The following is a 24,569-nucleotide window of genomic DNA, read 5'->3' as shown; positions in this document are numbered from 1 at the left end:
ATATATTAACTCTGCAATAGCCTCTGTAAGTCATCACAGTGAAGGGGGGGGGGGGGGCGGGGCGGGGTGTTTCACTCGCACGACAAAGGCTCTACAAGGCCAGGACACCTATTTCTGACCCCTGGATTAGAGAACAGCATTACGAGACATTGACACGCGATTTAACGAGTCCTCCAGCCACGAAATCTCCTCCCGAGGTACGCCGACACCCCTGTGAAGTACGAATTTCCACAGATGCTTTCACCACGGAGCGCTGGGGAAAGGCAGACAGTGGGTACCAGAGTATCAGACGTGTAAAGTGTTTGGCCTTTGCAAATAAATGCAAATACATTCCTCGTATAGCAGTCATTTTGGCAATAGTATTAGCAAGCAATATGCTTGGATAACCGATTTCCACTGGTGCCGTTGCAAACTCTTCTTTGTTGGACAACAAAAGGCCATTTGCAGCATTCTGGAAGAGAGAAACACAGACTCAGGAGCAGGATCCGGTCACGCCAGCGCAGCAGATGCTCAACTAACAGTTTTAAAGCAGCCGTGATACAAAAAAAATGGTTAGAAAGAAAGTAAGTCCCAGCTCTAGGATGATAGGCGCACAACTCCCCTTCTCACACAGTGCTTCTGATTATTTTTTTTAGCACAATATAGTGCTTTTACATAGAAAATAGTTTTTAAAATGTCATTTTTAGAAAGAAAAATGACTTTATGTTTTAGCATAGAGGTTGGCTGGAAAGAGAGACTGAAAAACATCCAACATATCAACAGTTATATCTGGAGCAGAAACCCCAGATAGCAGCTTTGTTTTCCCAAACTGACAGCAGATGCGACTTCTTTATCTTCCCTTCCAGTCCATGGCACATCCTAGGAGACAGCTGGGGAGCAGCTCAGCTCATCTACACATTCCCGCATCCCATTTCAATGCTCCCCGTGGGGACAGTCAGCAATAACTCTCCCAAGTGGCCAATCTGGATTTTGCTGAAGTAAGCCTGTTTCCAGAGCTCAGAAAAAGAATTTCTGACAAATCATCTCACGTAACAGTATTGTTCTAGAAACCTAAAGTAACCGTGAAGAAGATCATTCGCATAATGAGCACGCCTGGAGCAGCCCAGCTAATCCACAGGCACAAGAAATTACGCAAGCAAAATGCTAACCCTGGAGCAATGCAGGCAGATTTGCCCGAGCCCCAAAATGAAGTACAAGGTCTTACCTGGAAATCATTAATTTTCCTAGTGAGAAGATGATGTGTTCTGAGTCACCTAGAATAACCCAGAAACAGAAGGGTCAGCTTTAAGCCACCATCTGCAACTCAAAACATTCCCGCTGTGTTCCCAGCAGCAAGAAAAGGAAATGTCTAGGAGACAGAAAGCAGCACAAGGGCAGAGAACCAGCAGCCAGGAGGTGCTGCCACAAGACCACAGTCTCTTGCTTCACTACCATTCACGCAACACAAACCACCCTGGGCAGCCATCTGGGAATCACCAGCAACACCTCTCACAGTGAAGCCACTGCACGCTCGCTTCACCAGCAGCCCCACTTCCTCAGTCTGGGACTGGGCTCTGCATCTTCTCGCCCAACACTGGGCTCAATCCCCTGCTTCCCTTAGGAGTCCACATGTTGAGCAGGCAAAACCTGGCACCTTCAATGGAGACATCAACACCAATCTACTGTATCTCCATACTGTGCAGGTGGCACCTTCTGGAGAGTCATGAATCCTTTTTTTTTTTTTTTTTTTTTTAATTTGTATGTACAATGGCTGTTGGACATCTCTGCATTACAAAAGATGGTAATGAATTGTTTTGAAGCACTGTTCTTTAGGGAGGGAGTCCCATACTGTATTTTTGACACCTGAACACAATCACCCAACTACAAGAACTAGGAGACCTATCTGTAACCTGTAAATCAGGCAAGCCACCCTTCCCCAAGGCAAGACCCACGGTAATTAAGAGTTTTGAAACAGAGAGCAAGGTAGAAAGTGTCTTGAAGTAAGACAGTGAAGAGCACAAGTTCCTGATGAGTGAACACAGAACTCCCCAGCACAAAACCATACACACAAGCAGACCAGGAAGGAGGTGGCAGAGGTGAATGAGCAGGGTCTGAGGAGCACAGGACACACAGGACACCAACGGAAGCGTGGCAGGTGGCAGCAGTGGACAGCAGGAAGGACAGGCACATCGTCCCCAAGGACTGAGGCAAGAGAGCGGGGACATTTCCCACAGGTGGCTGCCCAGCCTGCAAATGCCCTTAAGAGGGAGCAAGGGACCAGGCACCCAGGATTAACCAGACAGGGCAAAGCCCTTAAAAGGACATCAGATTCTTACCTGCAGATGACCTTTCAAATTGGCTGGCGTTTTATAATCCCCCTTTAAAACCTATGGAAAAGAGAAAACTGGAGTGACCCTTCTGAGGTAGTGGCTCTATGAACACCGGCAAGTCCGCCTCATGAACTGTGTCCTATGTTCCAGTATACCTGAACCAGCTGAAACACCCTGATAGGGGTTTGATCTACATTGTGGTGCTGTACTGGGGCAAAAGCGGGAGGCTTCCTCCTTCCTGACTGTAAGCAAAGTCAGGGAGCAGCATCCTGCTGGGGCAGGGAACTGACACAAGCAGTTCTCTGGTTCCCCCCTTAGACTGCGAGGGGAGAGTATTTTGGTCTTTACCATGACAGTTTTCCAAATTCATCCCAAGTACTTAAAGATCCACATCAGAGACCCAAAATGACACTAACCCACCCCAGGGCAGATGTTCACCCAAATCACCTGTGTCCTAGAACAGCTCTCAGCAAGCAGAGTGAGCAGGAGCTATAAGAGACCAGAGCACTCGGAGTACAGAGCAGCTCCAGGGAACCTCTTCTGACCTTCCAGGTCAGTGCTGCTACTTGCCTGCCTACTCACACTCTATAAATAGTACCACAGGGACCAGTCTCACCCACAGATGTTCCCCTGCTCCCACCAGTGTGACAAGAATGCCTCATCCAAGGGCACCATCACGGGGAGCACGTGGAAAGCTGGGGGAGCTGCAGAGTCCGGACTCAGGCTAGACAGGAACCGGGTCTGCCCCAAAACATGAGAAACTCCCTGTTTAGGAACTGCTGTCTGTGGCTCTGCAGCTTCTTCCTTCTAGTTCTGCTCCAAGGACGACTCAATATTCTAAAAAAAAAAATATCTGCTGGTTTTGTCCAAATGCATTATGAGCCTCCACTTGTTCCTCACAGGTCTGCAGGAGTGGCTGCTGAGCTACAGACAGTGCAATCTGCGAGTCTTTCTGGGGCCAGACCAGCAGGTACAGTGCCTACAGCTATGCACCCAGGTAACATCAGTACACACCAGTGACTGCCACGCCTGGGTTCGACAGTGGAGCTGGATCAGGGAGGGACAGGTCAGTATCTGCCACAACAGCAGAGACTAACACCACCACAAAATTATAGGGAACATCATCAGTTTGAGCCAAGCCAGGCTCAATCTATGGCACACATCTGTTTTGAAATCATTTCAGTGTAGCTGCATGCCTGTCATTCCCAGTCTTCCCAAAAGGAAAAGAGTGTTTGTTTTCCCCCTGCTCTTTTCAGATTCAGTTCAGCAGCCTGCTCCGCTCCAGAGGGCTCTGAGGGTGCAAAGACCCAGAGCCCCACGTCAGCACTCCCTCCCCATGGCAGCACCGCAGGCAGACGGCAGCAACACTCACTCTGTGCGTGTTGTTGACAACTAAGGGGTCGGGGTGGCCGTAGTTGGGTGGGTTGGCGTAGGGGTCATAGCCAAGCCTGGCAAGCATCGGTGCAATGTGGGCCATGTCCTGCAGCACATCCCCTGGGATGTGCCCGATCCATTTAGATAATGCCTCCATGTTCACCGGCTTGATAACCTGGTCTGTTGATCTTTCTATCCTGGGAAAAATAATAAAGAAAAAAAAACCACAAACGAAACAAGACACTAAAGTTGTATTTTACACATGTGCTAAGCTCAGAAAGAACAGCCCACAGCTAGCTTCACTGCCACCTCAACATTTTGCTTCCAATGACCAAGACATGCATGCAGCACAAACACTCACAGCCTGCTGGGTATGCCTGGGGCAGTCGGTGTGGGGCAGCCCTGGCACAGCTGCTTCCCACTCACAGCCCTGCTGTGGGGGAGTGGATCTTGGCAGGAGTTTCCACAGTCCCACAGGCTGGGTCCTCCTGTTCGGGGGGGATCCAAACTGTACTGGGGTATGGGTGTTACCGGGACCCCTCTGCTTATTACAGGATAACCATGCTCCCTGCCAGCTGTGCTCCCTGCCCTCCAAACTGCAAGGAGCGAGCCCCTCGCAGATACTGCCACCCCTCTGCACCCTGTGCCCAGCAGGACGCTGGCCTGGGGCGAGCAGCCGCCTGCTCGACTCCAGCCAAAGGAAACCACACCTCACGCAGCAAAGGCAATGTGGTGTCTTAAGAGGGATGAAGTACAACAGGGGCTGCGATCCTGAGCCTTGTGAGAGTGTCCCTGTCACCGACTGCCAAGGTATAGGCAATGCCGCACCACCTCCTGCAGGAGAGTGTCTGAGGGCAGAGGCAAGCGGAGCCCTGTTGCACACCCACTGCCTTCCCAGAGAAACAGAGCAGCTGCACATCCCACAGCGGCTCCTTGCTGCCCTCATCACAGGCAATTTATATGAAGACTGCTTGTATGATTCCCTTACACGACCGATTAAAATTTTGCCAAGTTTGACTTAACCCTCCCTTTACAGAAGAAAAGCATTAAAAGAGAAGAAACTGGGAAAAAGCAAGCACCCCCTGGCACGCTGAGACGGCCAGCCAGCAAGGAGGGAGTGCTGGGGTGTGTCTCCATGGAGCAGGTATTTCTTTTATTCTGCAATACCAGCACCAAACTTGGCAAGAATTGCTGCTCACCACTGAAAGCCATTCATTAGCAGCAAAACTAATTGCGGTAAGGAGGTATTTGAGGACGGGTGAAGAAAAGAGACATTAAGGAGCTCATGTTTCAGAGCAAGAGGGTCTTTTCAAATTAAGAGACCAAGAGAGATTAATAAAACAGTCACCTGGTCCTAAAGTTCTCTCTTGACAAGCTGCTCTGTTGGGTACAACAGATTGCAAGTATTAAAGCTATCTTTTACTCAGAAACACAAAACCTACGGCAGTAAAACTGGATGGGCTGCCACATCTGTCCCTGAAAAGTATGCATAAATACAACCAAAGCATCTTTGCCCCCAGTTTTAGCCTTGACCTGCTTCACGTAATGAAAATGCTCCTTGAAAAGCTGAGACAGGAGCCAAGACACTCACTTGGAAAGCGACACCCCGCCAGGCTTCCCTATCAGCTCCTCGTGGTGCAGCACCGTGTCGCTCCAGGAGATGTCCAGGAACTTCATGATGGCATGCATGGACTGCTCAGGGTGCAGCACGAGCTGCTCGTAGTAAACAGGCAGGCACCGGGACCGCCCGATCTCCAAGCACTGGGAGTACATCACCTCGATGGCTTTGTTCCACTTGGTCAGGCAGTCTCGGTAGCTGTTCAGGTCGAAGCCTGCGATTGTCACTTTCCGTGTGATCATGGAATGGACTGAAGCCCGGCCGTCTCGAACCATCAGGAGGAATTTGGAATTGGGGAACAGCCTGGACAGGTAAACAGAGGACTTCAGCGTGAAGGGGTCCTTGTTACACAAGTACCTGGCTGGCTCACCATGCTTGGCGATCACTTCCAGTATAAAGGCCTGCATAGCGGCATCCAAAACTTGGTCTGTCACCCCTGCTTCGTCCAGGCGCATCTTCTCTCGCCCTGATTTGGACCAGGCCTGCCGCATGGCCAGCACCCGAGGGATGATGCGGGTCTCCTCTCCACAGCGTACCTCAGGGTGGGCATCCAGCATGGCCCTCATCAGCGTCGTGCCGCTCCGTGGGACCCCACCAATGAATATCAGGGGCATCTCCTTGCTGTAACGGTACTCAACATGGTTGGAGTCCATCATGATCAGCTCCTCGTTCTCAGGTCTCATCAGCCTGTGCCTCCTCTCGCTCAGGACCTGCTGGCACTCCAGGACCTGCTGGCCGAGGTGCAGAGTCACCATCAGGGCGACCACCGAGCCCACCACCAGCAGCACCCTCCTCATGGTGACCCGCATCCTGCTTTCCTCCACACAGGCTGGTGACCACACTTCAGCTTTCAGCTACCAAACGTTCAACCCAACAGGCATCTGCAGAAGAAACACAGCACAGTCAGAGGAGCAGGATCCACAATCCAGCCCAGCCCCTACGTCACCTCAGCATCCAGCCTGGCTCCTTCAGGACGCTGACACCATTCCAAGCTTTCATCATCTCTTTCGCTTATCAACTTCCAGGCTAGGTACGTTCTACCCAGGAAGTAATTAAAGTCTGTCTCAAAGCACACCCAAAGATATTACTTCTGGACTGTTTGTGTACCCAGAAACACAGGTTTACAGCTGGAGCAAACCTCCAGGAATGTTTCGGAGAGGAGGAGCCATGGGTACCCAGTCAGTCCTAAAAAAATCTTCAGAGATTCCATCCCAAATGAAGCCCAAATCCTCCCTGCAGTTCTCCTTCCTTCCAAAGCACACCACTGTCTTCTTGCTTCTCTCAGCCACCTGTCTCCTTCCTATATTTTCTTTAGTTTCAATGTGCTGTCACAGGGGAGCGGGGAAAGCTAAAATAAGAGAAAACCAAAAGAATCACATGCAAATTTTAAGTGTCCAAGTCAGGAGAGGCAGTTATCCTTTAGAACTAAACACTTTGAGGAATTAAACCATTTGAAGGCTAACAGCAATACACAAAGTCAGTGTTAAACGCCCTTCCTCCAGAGACTGACCTTACATAAAAATCCTTGGAAGACTTCATCCAGCATTAAGATTTTTGGGGGTTTTCTGCATCTTGGTAAAATACCCAGCAGGAAGCCTGCAGTTTCTGCAAGTCCCTGCTCTGCTGCCTACCCAGGAGGGACTCCTAGGAACACTGGCACTGCTTCCCACACCCTCCCCCCACCCCTGCTCCATTTGTGAGCGCAGGTTTTGCAATCCTCCCCTGGGCTCACCCGGGGATTTCAAGTTCTTTGTGATTATGTGGCTGGGGTGGGAGCTGAATAGAGTGGAAGGAACGGGACGTCCATGCATTTTGTTTTGCTGACAGTCCAAAGAACTGCTTCAGAAAAACCTTTTTCTCCTTTCAGCTCTTTCCATCAAAGAGCACACTTAGCAGCGGCTGGTGCAAAGCCCGGCTGTGGCAGGGAGCAGGCAGGAGAGCCACCCTGGAGCCAGGCAGCCTCCCTGCCCCTGCCCTGCCTGCCAGCACAGGCTGCCCCAGCACTGGCCGGGTGCTCCAGGACTCGCTCTGTTCCCCTTCCAGTCCCTGACATCCCCCTCCACCTAAACGGACTGGTGAAGCACTCAGCTGCTCACCATCCACCCGCTCTGCTTTTATCCACTTCTGCTCATGCCACCAGATTACCAAGACATGGAGAGGCAGTGCCTCCCTGCCTGCCCAGCTATGTGTTTTCCCACCCCGGCAGCAAAGTAACATCACCACCAAAACTATTTTTGTGGCTTCTTAGCACCAACCTGGCCAATTGCTTGGTTAACATACCAAGGTTAAACAGTTTCAAATGCATGCCCATCTACTATATAAAAGTCAAAAAGTCAAATGCTGGTTTATTTGTTTAGGCATAAATCAGAGGGAACAACAAACAGTGCTAGCATTTTTGCAGCACCAAGCCCAAGAATCAGACCCAATAAAAAGACAAGCGCTTGTTTGCTCCTTCCTGCTATCTTGATCTGTTTCAGTCATGTAAATATATTCAAATGCTCACCCTAAAAATGATTGCAAATGCTGCAAGACCCATTTCAGTGCATGGTAGTTGGAGCAGTCAGGATTTAAGGCCAACTGGAATAATTACGGCTATGCAGACCAAGACAGGCTAATTAGCAGGAAAGATCTGCAGTTTAAAAAGGAGGCTGGGAGCACAGAAGTGCTCTGTTCTTTGCAAAAAAACAGCTTACAGTGAGCATTTCCCACTGAGATGCTCCCAGCATCTCTGGTCCGAGCACCGCGGGAGGTGAACAAAGGGACTCACTCATTTTGCTGTGTGAAGCGGGAGGCTGGCTGGGAGCCTGGGGTACCAGCCCTGCTCCGGCAGAACCCGGCGGGACAAAGTGCCGTATCCCTGGGGATCCTGCCTGCCTGGCCAGGGCAGACACACAGCCCCCACCACTGCCCATGCAACACCACCAGCCAGGGGACCTCTCGCTGCTGTGAGGCAGTGGGAAAGGTAGAGAGGCAGGTGCCAATGGCTGCTGTTGGGAAGCACTGTTCTCCCTCCTGCTGTGCTCTGGACTCTCCCTGCTGCTGCAGCACACCACTGCTCCTGCCAGCAGAACAGCCCTGCTCTGCCTCTTGCATGGCAGCCACGGGCACTGGGAAGGCTGAAGCAGAACAGACTTCTCTGTTGGGATTACCCCAGTGTACCCAGGCAGGCTGAACAAGCATCCGTGAGCATGCTCAGCAGCAGTCTGTTGAGCAACTGCAAATCATTCTGGCTTACTTTCAACTCTTTTGTGCAGTCCTCCACCAAGAATTTCCCCAAATTTATGGGGCTTATTGGTCTGTGCTAGAATAGGGATGGATAATTTCCTCCACAGCAAATATTCTGGTGGAAAATATCATGGCATAATTAGGCAGCACAGCTGTCTGATCAGAAACAACCTTCTAGTCCTTCAGATGCCCAAGCTGGCGCTTAGAGCTTTCCACTCCAGCAGGAATTAAGAGAGCTCTCAGGGGCTTCTCTGGCACATCATGGCAGGGACTGAAAAAACACTGCAGCTGGTGACAGGGAGTTGAAATCAAAGTGCCAGCAGACAAGCCTGAGCTGAAGCCCCCAAGTGCAGCTTGGACACTGCAGGACAGGGCTGGGCTGTGACCCACCACCGGGGACTCTGTTCCTGACGGCCATCAGGGCCAGAGCAGACAGCCAGGGGGAGGATGGGAGCTGACAGGGAAGTGACAGCAGAGCAGTGACAGATGTCTACAGGCAGAAAGTCTTCCTTATTTTGCATGCTGATCAGAGATTAGTATAAACAAGGCTTAAACCGTTTCTCGTTAGCTTGCAAAGGCAATATAATATTAACAGAGCATCAGTGGTGGTGTGGACAGACATATGAAATATTCACCAGCTTGCACCCAGCATCACAGAGGAATCAACTGCTCTGGCACATGCCATCCATACATGCTTACCTTCCCCCGTTAAGTTCATTTTGCTGCTAGCCAAGCTTCATGCTGAAACACAGTTGGCGGCGAAAATACCTAATGGGGAAGAAAAGCCACAATGTTGATTTGTTTATTTACCACACACATCTGTGCACACGGTGATGAGCGATGCTCTCCTCCTGGGCACCTTCCCCTCCCACAGACACTCCTGCCCACAACCTCCCTCTGAGCCCCGGGAAAAGGTGGTCCACTGGAGCCGGGGTCCCAGCTCATGGTCACGGCACGCTTGGGACCTGGCCACCCACCCCGAGGCACCAGCGTTCAAAGGGCTGAGCCAGAAGGCGACACTAAGGGAAGCGGGGAGGCAGCTGCTCTTTTAGGAAATGAAGTCTCCTGGAAGAGAGAAGCCTCAGAGGGACAAGAGCAGCTGGAATGTTTAAAACTCAGGGGAGGGGGGGACATGGACAGACAGGCCGAACATGGCACACTTCCATCACACACAAGCGACCGGCACAACAGCCGGTCCCAAAGGAAGCAGCTCCAGGCTCCAGACTTGCCTGCCACAGGCTTTGGTACAAACGTTGAAATCAGGAAAAATCAGACTATAGTCAGAGTCCCCAGACCAGTAACAGGAAAAGGAGACGGGGCCCAGAGGACTCCCCAGGCCTGGCAGGTCACGCTTATACCTCCAGGTGAGGTCAGGAGGACGCCAGCCTCAGTGCTAGCAGCTGCCCACGCTGCCAAGAGCTCCCCAGCTCCAGCCCAAGGAACAAAGCTCTCTCCAGCCTCACCACCCACGGAGGAAACATCACCAGCCGCTCACAGCTACCCTTCAGGTAGGGAACAAACACCCCCTCATTGGCCATTGGCCTGGACACCAGGTTTTCCACAAGGACACGATGCCTGCACCCACAAGGACTGCACCCATCCTGGGGAGCCCAGCAGCTGCCCACACCGCCTTAGCTGAAGCTGTCCTGCAAGCACAGAGCACCCTGGTGACAGTCCGCCAGTGCTGGGGTCCTGCCTGCATCCCGCTGGCGGTGCAGCAGCCGTGTCCCTGCAGGACACCCTCCTCCAAGCAAAGAAGGGCAGCGGCAGAGGGGACCTGTCCCAGCAGGGCTGCGGGTTTCCAAGCAAAGCTGCTGTCCAGGAAGCTCTGCTGCAGCGGAGCACCCTGAGCAGCCAGGACCCGATGGGCAGGCAGATGGCACTATGCTCTGAGGGTCACAGCGTGTGCATGGGACCACAGGCCTGTCGTGGGGCTGCTGCAGCTGGGCCCTTCTTACAGTCAGTCCCCCCTTGATGCACGACAGTGCCCTGGCCTTGGAGGATGTTTTTGAGAACATTTCAAGTATGGACATTAATTGTTATTCCAGCCACCCGCAAGTCTCCTCCTCTCCTGCCCAGCTGCCATCAAACGTCACACAGCCCCTCCACTTCAGCACTAATTAGAAACCAGAGGGAAACTCCACCCAGCATGAACTTTGCAAGAGCTTATCTGCAGTGCATGCATTGCCTTCCTTCCCTGCAATGCTTGCCGCTCAACCCTTGCCTGGCCCCCATCAACCACAGGATTTCAGGTCTGGACAAGGCTGCAGGTCCACGGAGCAGCAGCTGCATCCTTGGATATGCTTCTGCAGTGCTACGAATGAGCCGGTGCATAGAGCAGCAGTGGTTTAACAGCCCAGCCCCGAGCCACCCTGCTCCGGAAACGGCTCCAGCTCTTGCCCGTGCACACAGCCACACACACACGCTTGCAGACTTCCTTCCTGATGCTGTGCGGCATGCCACTGCGCGGCTGCACCGCCGGCCAGGCAAACACCGCAGCTGACTGAGCACCGAGTGAGCATGAACCAACTGCAGCCTCCACGTCCTCCTTCACCTGCTGTTGTGAAACGGGTAAACCACCACTGCTGCCAGAGAGCAGCTCTGCGCACCGGCTGGCGGTGTTGGTGCAGCCAGGACTGCCAGCGCGAGCGAGCCGTGCCCCATCTGTAGTGATGAAGCAATGTCTCAAGTCCATTTTTTAAAGCAGCAAACTGTTATAAACAAACAACAAACTGAGTTTCTACGAGAAGCTCCCTATGACCAAAACTTGCATTTTTCTTTAAACCATTCCCAGAAATGATTGCTATTAATTGCAGCGTCCCCAAAAGACATAGGTGTGGCTTGGAAAATTTTAGCTCACATCATTGGTGCTTAATAAAAGGATGAGGAACTGCTAGACGTCTTTGTGGTGGAACAGCAGCAGAAGCTTTGGTTAGCAAGAAACACCCTTATATATCTAGCTCACATCTTTACAAATCAGCAAAATTTAATTACTTAATTGATAGTCTCCAGTTAATTCACACACAGCATGCAACACAAAAATAAACACAGCTCACCTGACGGTGACTGCTGCTGTCCCAACCTGAGCACAGACAAACTACCCACCCAGAAGCACTGTCATCGCTGAAGGCAGGCGTGCTTCCCCCAGTCTCTCCTGGTAGCAACTTCAAATGTGTGTTTCAAAACACCCGATGACTCCAAGGCATCTCCCTTAGCCGGATAGAGATGTTCACGTCCTGAGGAGGCAGCCGCAAACAGGAGAGGGGTCAACAAGCCCCAGGAGAAGAAAGCCGGGAAGAGCTGGCAGGGGCTGACAGCAAGAAGCGGGAAGGGATGGGCTGCTGGCACGCAGACGCACAGGGTGTTTCTCCATCTCAGTTTCAAATCAGCCTGAGTGAAAGCTGATCAACACATTTTAAAGCATTCACCAAGAGAGCGATGAGCAGCCCTGGAAAGCAGCAAGCACAGAGCAAGCACTGATCTCTGCTTGCTGCTGCGTGCCCACAGAGGCTGCCAAGGGGACGGCCGAGGTTCATCCAAACGCAGCGTCAGCCCCGTTGCACAACCCACAGCTCATGCCTGTCCCAGCACAGAAAGGATCCATCCCCCTGGGGACGGCCAGCCCGTGGGAGCGGGGTCCAACCTACAGTGCAGTTTGCTGCCCACCCCAATCGATACTACAACCACTCGCAGCAGAACAGGAGCTTTGTACAAACCTCTGCTGGAGGTGAGCAACAGCCTGAGGCTCCAGGCCATGAGAGAAGAGACCACTTTTATGTGCCTGAAATTAAGCTGTCTGGCACTCACAGCACTCAAAAAAGAAGTTGTTTTCAGGCCACCAACTGGCAAAAAGAGCAGCATCGACAGCAGAATGGTTTTTGCTTATGAAAGCTAAAGATGCACTGCAGGCCACAAACCCAGGCACATCTACAGGAATCCGAAGCCAATCCCAGTAAAAATACATGGATTTTAGCGCACTTCAGGGTTATGCGTCCCTTTGAAAATTCTCAAATAGAACAAACAGCACCATGGTTTGCATTTGTACCACCAACATCATCCCAAGTAAACTTGGAAGAAAGAGTCAAAAGACTTCAAGAATGAGTGCTTAAGCACACATCTTAGCACCCAAATCACAAGGAGGGTGTTTATGCTTGCATCTTAGCACCAGCCGCTCTGCTCAACTCCACAACAGCTGCAGGGCACGCCAGCACTGCCACACTTGTACCTCCTGCCCCATTTCCTTTCAGTTAGGCACTCCCAACGCCATGCGCCAGGCCAGAGTCCCTGCAAGGAGGCTGGTTCCCGAACATTCCCTCTTCACCTTCCACTGCAGAAGGGGCTCGCCGTGGCTCCAGCAGCTCTGCTCAGATGCTGAAGCCACCCCAGCAGCTGGACATGAGGGTCTGGTGGCACAACCCACCACCATGGTGCAGCTCCCAGTCCTCAGCACGACCACAACTACTGCATTCCTGCAGCCTAGAGGTCACTGGCTCGGACCTGCAGGGGCGAGGGGGTTTCACAAAAGACCATTTGCCTCCCAAAGCATAAAGCCCTTCTCTAGGAGGAGATGGGGGAATTTATTCTCACTGCTGAGTATTTAGAAAAATAAATGAGCAGAATCTGATGCTCCAAGGATTAAGGCAGTGCACACCAGCCTTAAATACAGCCTTTCTTGCTCAGAAAAGCCTGCAAGGTAGAAGACCTGAGCCACACAGTGCAATCCCAGCCAAGCATCCCCGCACACCATCCCTGGAGAGCCTGGCCAGGGATGCATACTGAGTGCGCCAGCCTGCTTTAACAGACTCTAAATCACATCAACAAAGAATCAACAGACATTTCACAGCACAAACGTACTGTTTGTTTATTGCCTCAAGGCTCTTATGATTAGAAAAACATTTTATTATCCTGCTTAATACTACAATGTCCCTGAAATAATAAAAATCCCACCAATTTACACCATCTTCACTCTGCCCACCTCTCATTCCAAGCACAGCAATGGCATTTTATTGTCCGGCAATGAAACCCACAGCATCCCCTTCTGCCAACCTCTCCATAAGGCAACAGACTTTGTCTCAAACTGGCTTATTAATTATGAAACACCTGAAGTGAAAGCTGCTGGCAGAAGGCAGTGATGGAGGCACCCACCCCAGCAACGTGGCACAAGCCACCATACCCACCACAGCCCAGCAAAGCTCCAGCAAAGCCAGGAGGGAAGGGCCTCGCCATGTCCCCTCCTTGGCTCAAGGAGCAGACAGGAAGCACAGCTGCCATTGGAAGGACCAAGCCAAGTGAGGGGGTACAGGCAGGGAAGGGAGGACACCCCTGCTGCCCTGGGCCAGAGCAGAAGGTATGTCTGTGACCCCCCAGCGATGGATGGGGCCACCTATCAGATCAGTTTGGTCTTCACTATGAAAGCGCTTGCGCTGAAATGGAACTGGAGCTCTGCATTTCAGAGGGACGCTTCTGACTTTTAATCAACCCACAGCTCCAATTCACAGAGCTTTAAGTTTTCTTAATTACTCTGCAGTCGCTGCCACAGGGGGACAAAGGCAAAGCCAGCGCAGGTGCCACGGCACACATGGTGACAGACAGACGAACACTCCCATGCTTGCTCCTCTTGCGGCGCCCTGACCATTGGCCCCGTGGTCCCGCTCCCCCAGCCCAGAGCTGGTCAACACGGGTCTCAGGAAGCATGGAGCTGTTCCCCTGCTTCTCCCCCTGCCTCCGACCGACTGGGTCCCTCCAACTCCCACCCCTGGCCCAGGGTAGGTCCTAGAGAACCCCCTGGAGAGGGGCACAGGGGGAGCTCACTGCTGCAAACACGACTCTTCCCTCGCAAATCTGAACAAAGATTCCCCGCGTGAACGTGGGTGGTCACAGCCCACCATACAACAGGGAGAAAAAGAAGTCAGAGGAACTGCTAGAAAAAAACCCTAAGTGTCTTCAAAAAAATATTTTCTGAATCCACATGTCAAACCGTAAGTCTCAACAAGCTCCATTCTTGCAGACACAAAGATTAGGATTTGCAAATAAAAGGTTGTTTCTGCAAGAGAAACCCCAAAACCTCAAATTTGCTTAAGAAAAAAAATCAAAATATTTTATTTCCCCATGCAGCAACACCAGGCATCCCCAGAGCTAAAGGTACTGACTGAGGAGAGGGTAACACAGAGAGGCACACTGCACACCCCCTGGGCGGTGAGGTGGGGAAGGAATGCTGCTGTACCCTACCTCCCTGCAGCCCCTCGCTGCTCGTCCCTGCCCTGTTTCCTGCAGCTCCCGGAGCTGTGCAGCCCTGCGGGTACATGGTCCTGAGCACAGACCAGCCCCCACATCTACATCGCAGCCCAGCCGGGCTCAGCACACCAGCTGCCACAAGAGCAAGCGTTTGGCATTTTCACAAAGCCAGTAATTTTGGGAAGGACAGAGAGTGCTGCCCGGCACCGACTTCAGCAATGTGTGAGTGAGTACGTGGCCTCCCACTTGATATGGCACAAAGCCCGTGTGCCTGCACAGCCCCCAGCAAGGACGTGCAATGGCCTCCCACCAAGCCCTGGAGCAGGAGTCCTTCTTGTGAAACTGTGGATGGAAGAAAAGGAACTGGGTCCTTCTGAGACGTGCTGCTCTGTGCATGGCGTGGCTGACCCGTAAGACAAATTACCCCAGACAGCACACAAGTGCTTTGTGGCTCGGTTCCTGTCCTCAGAAGCCCAGCTGTGAGCCCTGGGTCCTCTGCTGCCATTCGCATGCGCAAATGCTGGGCCACCGAGGGCTGCCTCTGCATGCTGTCCTTCCCCTGCATGACACCCGTCCCTGTGCTCTCCCACCCCCCTTCAGCGTGTCCAGGCACAGACGCTGCCAGAAATGGTTGCTCATGCCACAGGATCCACCCCCAGCACCAAGCAGGAACGCGAGCACTGGAAAAATCCCAGCTGCTTCTCCCTGCCCCACTACAGCAGTCTGCAGATGGCAGTGGCTCCGACAAGCCGGTTGCTATTTCTCAATGGAGAAGCACCTCGAGGCCACAGCCACTCGTGGACTCCCCAGTCTCGATTTGGGCTCACGTGACTGGGAACGTGCGATGGGAACCAGCCGCTTGCCGCTTGCTTAACCTCAGGGTGCTGTGGATTGAGCAACCCTCTGCTGCTATCAGTGGTTTGTGTTTGCAGACCCTGCGAGGGGACTTGGGGTGGCTGCTCCGCACGCTGCACAGCTCGGAGGGGCAAGGCCAGCCCCAGGCAGCATTGCCAGCCCGTGCTCCTGCCTGCATCTGCACTTCGAGGCCAGCAGAAAAGAACAGACGGGATGAAAAGGGGGGCAAAACCCCCCAAAAAATCGTTCACCTTTAGGAAAAAACATTGTTCACCTCACCTCCTTTGAAGAGAATCCCTGCAATAGGGGAGGCATGCAGGGGTTTAGGAGAAATGTGCAGACTAAAGGCTTACAAAACAGTACAAAACAAAGCAGGCACACAAGAACACAGCAAGCTTCTCCCACTGGCCCGCACGCTCATTGCCTGCAAAATCCAAAGTGAAACATGCTCTGCTGAGGCACGAGGCTGAGGCTTCCTAAATGCATCACAGAGTCGTCAGAAGATGCATCTATAAGGTGCCAAATAAAACCACTTGCTGGGTGTTTGTTTTCTCTCTCCAAAAATGTTCTTGACAGTCACTGCATTTTATAGCGCTCCTGCCACACCGCACATCCCCTGAAGGATCAGCTTATCTGTAATGCAAACTGCCTTTGGAAGTATTTTCTTAAAATAGCAACAGAAATTACTAATACAGTTTTTAAAACCTACAGGCAGAGAAGGGCAGTGACACAAGTGTGCCCATCCTTCTGCTGAGCCCACCAGCAAACCACACCCTGGAAAGAACCCAACAGCAGCTCCCACCTCTGCACCCCCAGCCTGGGACATGTCACCAGCACCAGTGTGCAGGGCACAATCCTGCCCGTATCCCCCTGCAGCAATGCTCCTCGACACCAGCTGCAGCACTGGCTCTGGATAATGCCAGGAAGGACCCATGCAGCATGGTGCGTGGCTCAGCGGCTGCCGTGGACACGGTGCTGCTTGCCCCAGGTGAGGGGCTTTCAGCTCTGCACGGGAACTTGAAGCACGGTGGTGGCTGCCTTGCCTCAGGTGACATGCCATCAAATGTTAAGGCATGGAAACTGGCTCTCATGGTCGGGTCCTAGCAGCGACGCTCCGGCCTTCAGGGAAACACAGAGCTGCAGGCAGCAGCCAGCCGCTGCTCCCCTGGAGAGCAGCGCTGCTCCCCCAGCACACATACAGCCACAGATGCAACTTGCAGCGATGGAGAAAGCTCAGTGCTCTGGACCAGAACACCAGGCTGCTGGGGGGGTGTTCGTCGGTGCACCAGCAAGATCCACCAGCCCCTTCCAAAGTCCCCTGCCACAGGTTCACGCACAGATCACGAGGTGGTTACAAAGGTCAGCGCTGGAAATTGCCCCCCTATTTGAGGGGCTGCCTCCCCTGTGTGAGCACCCTGCAGAGTCTTGGCTCTCTCTGCGGACAGCACAGCACGTCTGTTCCTGCCAGGTGCCACATGCAGGCGGCCACCAAGCCCAAGCTGCAGTCAGGCACGCTATTACAAAACCCTGCTTGGAGGAAACGTTTGAACCTGCGTCGGCACTTGACAAGCTCCCCACGAGCGCGCTGCAGTATTCCCAGAAAAGCAACGTCAAATTTGGAAACCTGTTAGCACAAATCATTTTATCCTCTCCACTCACCCTTGCTCGGTACCCGAGCATGAGGGAACAGCACAGCTGTGCAGAGGGGGGACTCGCCGCCCATACGTTAAGTACAAGCAGCTGGTGGGGCTGGGCTCTGACTCGCAGAGGAAGACACGTGAAGGGGTTTCAAGCTGTGAGATATTTTTTGGACAGAGCCTGAGCATGGAAACACACACAGCGAGGGACAGGACAAAGGCCCGCACAATGCAACCCATACCCTCCCTGTGGAAGACTGTGGCCCAGCTCACACTGCTGGCAGTGGCAACACGCTGACAGCAGCACCAGGGACTGTGACCTGGCCACGAGTCCCAGGGAATTTGAACGGCATGGATCTCACATCCCTGACATGCAGCACCGCAGGGCAACAGCCCAGTGATACACTGGCACAGCCAGGAGTGTGTGCGAGGCACCAACGCAGCCACTCAGGAGCATGTCTGCAGCCCCCTGCCAAGGGGCCCGCACCCCGCGGCCGCCCAGCAGAAGCTGCAGCTGCTCAGACCTCAGCTGCTGCAAAACCCCTTCGTGCCCGAGGTTGAGGCCAAGGCTGCCCGAGACCCGCAGGCACAGCCTGTCACCGAGCACTGCTTGGCCAGGCCACCGTGCCACCGGCGGGCACGCTCGCCCCAGCAGCAGAGGGCAGCCCCGACGGCGCGGCTCAGCCCTGGGTGCGGGGATGGCCAGACAGCCCTGGCCCGTGGGTGCCTCCTGTGGGCAGCGCGCCTGAGCCTGCTCCCCACGCTCCCCGTGTTCCCCACGCTCCCCGCCGCAAGGGTAACGGAGAGCACGGCCTGGTCTGGGCTCCCACGGGCACGGGGGGGCCCTGGGGCGAGGGGAGTGTGCCAAAAGGCACTAACGAGGGGGAAAGAAAGGTACATGGCACACCCTACTCTGAGCACCCTGCACTGCGTGCTGTGCACCAGGCACCCTGCGCTACCCTCCACGCACCGTGCGCCCAGCACCCCGCATCGCCCGTGCACCCAGCATCCCACCCTGCTCCACGCACCGTCCGCTCTGCACCGTACACCGCTCGCCGCGCACCTTGCAGCGGCCACCTTGCAGCGGCCACCCGCCGAGCACCCAGCGCTGCCCGCGGTGCCACCGAGCAGCGCCCGCCGTGCAGACCCGCCGCTGTCACCTGCCGGCCGGCGCCGCGGCGGGCAGCGGGAGGGGGGAAACCGTGCCGGGGGCGGGCGGCGCAGGCGACACATGCAGCCCGTGCGGTGCCGTGCCGTGCCGATTCACCCCCTCCCTTCACTTACCGGGGCCGCCGCCGCCGCCGCCGGCCCGGAGCGGCGCGAGACGCGGCGACGTCACGCGCACGAGGGGCCGGGATCCCCGCGCCGCGCACCGCCCCACTGCGCATGCGCGCCGCCGCCGGCGGGTGACACTGGAGGGGGGGGCACCCGACACGCGAGTGCCCGGGACACGCGCGACACCGCCGTGGCCGCGCAGCCCCGCACCACCGCCACGGTACCCGCGCCGGCAGCGGTCACCCCCGCCCCGGCGAGCCGCGGCGTGCTGCGGGCACGGGGCGCGGCAGCGCTGCCGGCGCTGCAATCAGCGCGATCGTTAATTAGCGAAGTGGGAGCGAATTGGGAGAGCGGGAGAACGCCACTGAGGACGCCTCACCGGGAGGGAACGGGGATGGGAGAGGGTGGTGGGGAGGGACAGCGTCCGAGGGGGAAAAAAAATAAACCTCGCTGTGAGTGACTTGGTCACGGATTGACTGCAATTAGTGCTGTTAATTATTTACCGCTTAGGTGGATGCCACCGCGTGTGGCTCACACACCTGCCTCGTGGCATGTACCCACTGGCAAGGCCCCCTGCGCCACCACCACCCCGCAGGCACAGAGGGAGCAGGGAGCCCCCCCCCATGGTGCAACCACTCCTGGGATGCCCTGAGCCCCCGCAGCCGGGAGAGGCCCCACAGGGGCTGGAGGAGCCTCCCGCCACCTGCTGTCCCATGCATGCTCCTCCTTTCACCAGGATCCCCCCCGCTGCAGCCCCAGTGTTGAGGGGATTCCTGCCCGAGTGTGGTTCCCCTGGGAAAATCACCCTCCACGTCCCACCCAGCTTCCAGCGCAGGGCTGGCGCGGGGCAGGAGAGCAGCGCCAGCTCATGCACCACGGACTCCCCAGCAGCTCTAGTCTTCTGGGTTTTTTTAATTTGCCTCACAAGGTAGAGTACATCCAGGGAATGTGCAATGTACAAGGAAAGTGCTGAGCAGGCGAGTGCGAGGGGAGGCGGGGGTGCCCCACGGGGCCCAGGACTCGTAGCTAGCAGGCGGCACGCTCAGTCGGAGGGCGCGTCGGGGGTGACGAAGGTGCCCTTCTGGTCCCACTGCATGTCCCGGATGCGGCGGATGGACTGGATCTGGGGTTGGAAGGCAGACCACTCGTTCCAGTGTCGGAAGTCTCCAGTCTCAAAGAGGTACTGGTAGCCTCTGTAGCCAGGATATTGGTACCCCACCCAGCTGCAGGGAAAGCAAACAAAGGGCACCTGAGTGGGGTCGGCCACTACAGGCAGCAGTGACATGGCCGGCACGCTCTTGAGAAGCCAGCAGAGCCCCCCTGCCTCCCGTGTGCTGGGCGCGAACCCCTGGGTGACAGGCTATGCCACCAAAAACAGCCATGTGGCACTTTCTGGGCACCCGAGAGCCCCCTGTGGGTGCTCAGGACCAGCAGGCAGCAAGCTGGGGCACAGGGGAGGACAGGGAGCCTGGCAGGAGGCAGCCCCTGCTGCAGCCCGGCTTACGTTCCACTGGGCACCTGCACGCTGCCCACACGGTCGCAGAAGCCGTAAGCCCAAAGGCTGGGCACGTCGTCCTCCTGGATTTCCATCTTGTTGCCCTTGAAGTCAGCAGACTCGTACAGGGAGATTTTGTGGTCCTCAGCCTCCTGGGGAAGACAGAGGGAAGGTGCTGGGTTGCACGGCCAAAGCCCTGGAGCTTGCTGCAGGGAGACATCGAGCAGCACAGATCCGGCCCTGGCCAGACCCTGCTGGGTGCCTTCCAATCCTGGACCACTCACCATTTTGATGGGACGCATGGACATGAAGCAGTCACTCCGGTAGCTGCTAGACCAGGTGTCCCAGCGAGGGTACTCGCCCTTCTCCAGGATGAACATCTCTCCGCGCATGTTGGCCTGCTCATAGGCCACCCAGCTGGGGAGAGGGGTAGGACAAGACAGTGGGTCAGACACCACCCAGAGCTCCATTCCTGCTCAGCCAGCCTGCAGGGTTCCAGACCTGGGCTCTCAGCACCCAGAAAGGCTGCGGGTGTCAGGACTGGTCCCACCATCCTGCTCCCATCTTTCCCCCAGCCTAGACACTGTGGTATGTGCAGAGCCGGTGGCTGATGTGAAGCAGCGAGCCAGCAGGCTCTCAGCTCAGTGCTTGCTGGTGCATGCATTCAAGGCCTGCAGCAGACACCAGTGTGCTCGCAGTGCTCCCCTTTCTCAGCCCAGGGAGCGGCAGGACCCCAAGGCAGCTTTGACTGTTTTCCCTCTTGCACCGCCAAGCCTGAGCCAGGGCTGCCCTGGCTGTCGGATCCTGGCATGCTTGCATGCTTCACTGCACCAGCGTCAGCCAGAGCTGGCATTCATCCCACTACCAGGATGCGGGCACTCAGGGCTTATTCAGCTGCAATGTCACCTCTTCAGAAATGCCACGAAGGTGTTGCTGTGCTATGAATGTCACAGGCTCTGGGCTCCAAAAGCCCTTGAGAGCAGAACAGCCCTGCACTTGCTGTTTCACGTTTCTATGCAACACGGGGCTGTTTCTGCCGATGCCCACAGGTATTTTCCTGATGGCAGGAGATGTGTTCTAGTGCCATAGACAGCGTCGCCTTACACTGACTTCTAAGGCTCAGCTTCACTGATTTTATCTTCCTCTACATACATTTTTGGGCACAGAGTCTCAGCAGTGACTCTCAAGAACACTCTGAGAATTGAGGACCCCAATGACACATGTACCCTCTTCTCCAAGTTTCACCCTTTCTATATCTAGTGCAGCTTCCCAGGCATCCCACCCAAGCTCCTTTGAGGCTGCTCCATCCTCTTCCATTTCAGTAAGAGCTGGATATTCTGGGTTCCTAATAAAAAGTTATCACTGGTGCTACAATGGTGTCATTCAAGGTGACCACAGGTCACCCTGCCCAGTCCCTCAGCGCTGCTGTCAGGGCAAGCTGTTTCCCATGCACACCATCCCCACACACCCCCACCCCCGGCAGCACTCAGACCCCCTGGCTGTTCCGCTGCTGCCAGGCTGCCTTCCCAGGCACGGCATTTCCAGCCGGGTGCAGCCACGGGCAGATGCTCTTTCAACATGAAGATCATCTGTCTGCTCTGTTATCTGGTTTGGTGATCATTTTTGTCCCTGCCTGTGTCGACTGTTCCCATGGCTTTCAGAGCTTCCCAGCCCTTTCATCACTGCTCAGCTGCTGGGGTGCAGGCAGGCGTGTGGGGCCGCCTGCCTGCCTTCCCCTGCCCGCTCCAGTTTTGTCTCCACGGTGGTCCTGGCCACCAGCCTGGTCCAAGGCACGTGCCTTGTTTCACCCTGGCTTCTCTAAAATCTATAGGTCTCCTGCATTTCATGGGCAGCTTCAGGTAGCAGATCTGATGGACACATTTCCTTGGCTTTCAGCTTTGCCTCTAGTGCCCTTGGCTTTACAAATGACCCTGGCGTCCTTCCCACCTGCCCACATCATCCTGCCCTCCTTGAAGGAGACCCGGGGTCCCCAGCTCTGTTCCTGTGCTGGTTCTGCTCCGTACCCTGCCTGGGCTGCAGGGAAATACCCTGCATGTCACACTGCGCCCAGGGCTGCTCCCCAGGACCACATCTCCACCTCCCCGGGGCATCCCCAGGGACATGGTCCCTTCGTGGCTGGGGTCACTTACGGTCCAGAGGTGACGATGACACTGCGCACCCGGTCGAAGCCACGGTCCCCCAGGTTCATGCACTCAGTGGTGAACTCCATCTGCCTGCCCTGGAAGTTCTCCTGCTCAAAGACGATGATCTGGGAGCAGAGGGGAAGGGTTGGACAGGCACAGGCATGCTCAGGGAGGGCAAGGCAGCGCTGTGTGTCTCTGCACGGACCCTGCACACACAAGCCCACTGCCCCATGCAACCACCTTGAATCTCCAAGGCTTCCTGCAGGTTTTCAGGGCTGGTGCCCAGGCAAGCCGAGCTGCGCTTTGCTTGAGCAGCCCCGTTCAACATGAGCTGAGCACAGGAAGATCCCCTCCTGACAGACATCCCTGCTCAGAGATAGCCTCATCCTGTGCTAGGTTTTGCTGCTGCAAAGCCATGTCTCCCTGTGCCGGTGCCCACGTCGGGTCCCAGCTGGGCTGGGAAGGAGGTGCTTTTCCAAGAGCTGCATCCGCGCTGTGGCCTTGGCTGCCTGGCATGCGCAAAGTGTCACTGGGGCCCTCACATCATTTGCCCCTTGTCCCCAGCCCCAGCGCAGCACCTTGGTGACACACTGCCCTGGTGTCACTGCCGTGTTTCAGTGCTGGCCCTGTCACTCACAGCCTCCTCCTCCAACCCCCCACCCCCCCGCAGCACTACAGGACACCCGCCCGTGACTGGAGGGAGCAGGTGACAGCACCCAGCCCTGACGCCATGACCCAAGGCAGAGCATTTCCAAAGCCTGCGGTCCCCAACAAGCCATCCCAGCCAAGGGGCACCTGGAGCATCCCTCCTGCAGCAGCCCCACAGGCAGCTGCTTGAACCCTGTGCCAGATGAGCCTGTGCCCCTGGGAGGGACAGAGCAAGGAGGGACAGCATCATCTGCGCTCCCCTCCTGCTCTCGGAGCAGGGGTCCTTCCCCCTGGGATGCCTGCGATCTCCTCCTGCTGACCGCCCCAGGGATGCTGCCACCATCTCTCAGCCCCGGACCGTGTCCCTGTGTGTGGGGAGCAGCAGGGCTTACCCTGAAGGCTTCTGTGGAGGGCTCCTCGCCCTTGCTGTTTGTGATGGGAGCAGGGTCGAGGGATGGAGTTGGCGCAGGGGCTGCCTTCTCCTTCTCCTCCGCAGCCTGGCCAGGAGCAGCGGGTTTTGTGGTCTCAGACATCGTGGTGTTGGGCTCAAGTCTGGAACAGGGCACCAGGCAGAGTTGGCAGCAGCAGGTTAGAGGGGAGGCATGGATGTGGGCACCCACCCCCCACCCCAGCTCTTGCCCTGCCTCGGGGATGGTTGCATCAGGATGGGGGGGCTCAGCAATGGGGTGGGTGGCTGGGGCTGGGAGAGGAGCTGCAAGGGGGAGTTCTCTGGCAGACACAGGCAGGGGGTCCTGCCTTCACCAGGAGGACTGTGGGAGGTCTCAGGTATCCACACTCTCCTTCTGTGGTCAGGAGAGCCCTGAGCATGATCCTACCACTGCAGGGGTGCCCAAAGCAGCCCTGAGCCCCAGTGCCTGGTGTCTCCCTGCTCTCCCTGGCGAGGCTGGGGCCTGATGCTGCCCTGGGTGCTGGGGCCATCCCGCACAGGGTATGCCTGGGAGCCTGGCTGGGCACCGGGGCAGTGTGTGAGGGGGTGGGAAGGGGACAGCCCTGGTTTGCTGAGGCCCTCCAGCAGGCATTCTGCTGGTAGCTCCGCAGGTGTCACCAGCAGCTGCTGGGGGAGCGAAGGGTGGTGGGATGCTGAGCACCGGGACTCTCCCAGACATGGTGACCACAGCGGTGGCCATAGCTGAGACCCTGCGTTTCCCTCTCCCCACCTCGGGTCCGGCTGCAGCCCGGTGCCCGGGGACTTTGTCCTCTTACCTGGGCAGCTGCTGCTTCTTGTTGGAGTGAGCGGGCTTGTGTTTCGGGGTGCAGCGAGGCCCCCACTTTATAGCCTGGCAAGGGCAGACCCCCAGGCGGGCGCACAAAGGAACTGCCAGCTCATCAGTGTCTGCGCGGCCGCCCAGTCATCACATCCTGCAAAGCGCTGGGCGAGCTGGAAGCCTCTCCCCGGCCCCGTGCCCAGCCGCTGAACCCAGCACTTTCCTTTGTGCCTGCGGCACAACAGAAGACCTGACCGTGCCACTTTGCAGCGTGCGGCAGCACCCGCTGCCCCGCGTGCGGCCGCCCTGGCAGGGCATATATAGCCCTCCCACGGCCCAGCCGGTGCCGGCACGCCACCGTCCCCTGCCCACCGCCCCTGCCACCAGACCTGCACGGGCACTCAGCTGCAGTGCTGCTGCATCCAGGGAGGGTGCACCAGCAGCGCCATGGCTTCGTGGTGCCCAGCCTTATAGCTGCACCGTGCTCATTTCTCCCTCTAAACACTTGATCTCTTCCTTTAAACATCAC

At 55.8% G+C, this 24,569-nt stretch overlaps 2 protein-coding genes across 4 annotated transcripts; both read right to left on the bottom strand.

Moving 5' to 3' along the window:
* Positions 1-48: 48 nt before the first annotated feature.
* Positions 49-18,606, bottom strand: TPST2 (tyrosylprotein sulfotransferase 2). Of its 3 annotated transcripts, none has more exons than XM_055794373.1 (7): positions 18,537-18,606; positions 9,226-9,294; positions 5,275-6,182; positions 3,682-3,880; positions 2,316-2,366; positions 1,205-1,253; positions 49-451 (listed from the first exon to the last, which is right to left on the bottom strand). In XM_055794373.1, the coding sequence occupies exons 3-6, from the start codon at positions 6,108-6,110 to the stop codon at positions 1,224-1,226; spliced, it is 1,116 nt and encodes a 371-aa protein (XP_055650348.1). In that variant the 5' UTR covers positions 6,111-6,182; positions 9,226-9,294; positions 18,537-18,606; the 3' UTR covers positions 49-451; positions 1,205-1,223. The 3 variants fall into 3 exon arrangements, with proteins under 3 accessions (XP_055650348.1, XP_027632726.1, XP_005230544.1); XM_027776925.2 differs by lacking the exon at positions 18,537-18,606 and adding an exon at positions 18,281-18,499; XM_005230487.4 differs by lacking the exon at positions 18,537-18,606 and adding an exon at positions 11,632-12,037.
* An 851-nt stretch (positions 18,607-19,457) lies between these two features.
* On the bottom strand, positions 19,458-23,350 carry CRYBB1 (crystallin beta B1). Its single transcript, XM_055796601.1, has 5 exons — positions 23,207-23,350; positions 22,173-22,291; positions 20,300-20,439; positions 20,032-20,224; positions 19,458-19,750 (listed from the first exon to the last, which is right to left on the bottom strand). Exons 1-5 carry the CDS (start codon positions 23,345-23,347, stop codon positions 19,570-19,572), a joined length of 774 nt encoding a protein of 257 aa, XP_055652576.1. The 5' UTR covers positions 23,348-23,350; the 3' UTR covers positions 19,458-19,569.
* Between the last annotated feature and the right edge of the window lie 1,219 nt (positions 23,351-24,569).

This window comes from Falco peregrinus, chromosome 2, assembly GCF_023634155.1.
Source record: "Falco peregrinus isolate bFalPer1 chromosome 2, bFalPer1.pri, whole genome shotgun sequence".
NCBI lineage: Eukaryota > Metazoa > Chordata > Aves > Falconiformes > Falconidae > Falco > Falco peregrinus.
The sequence above is the reverse complement of the archived record's forward strand: the minus strand, read 5'-3'. Positions and strand labels throughout refer to the sequence as shown.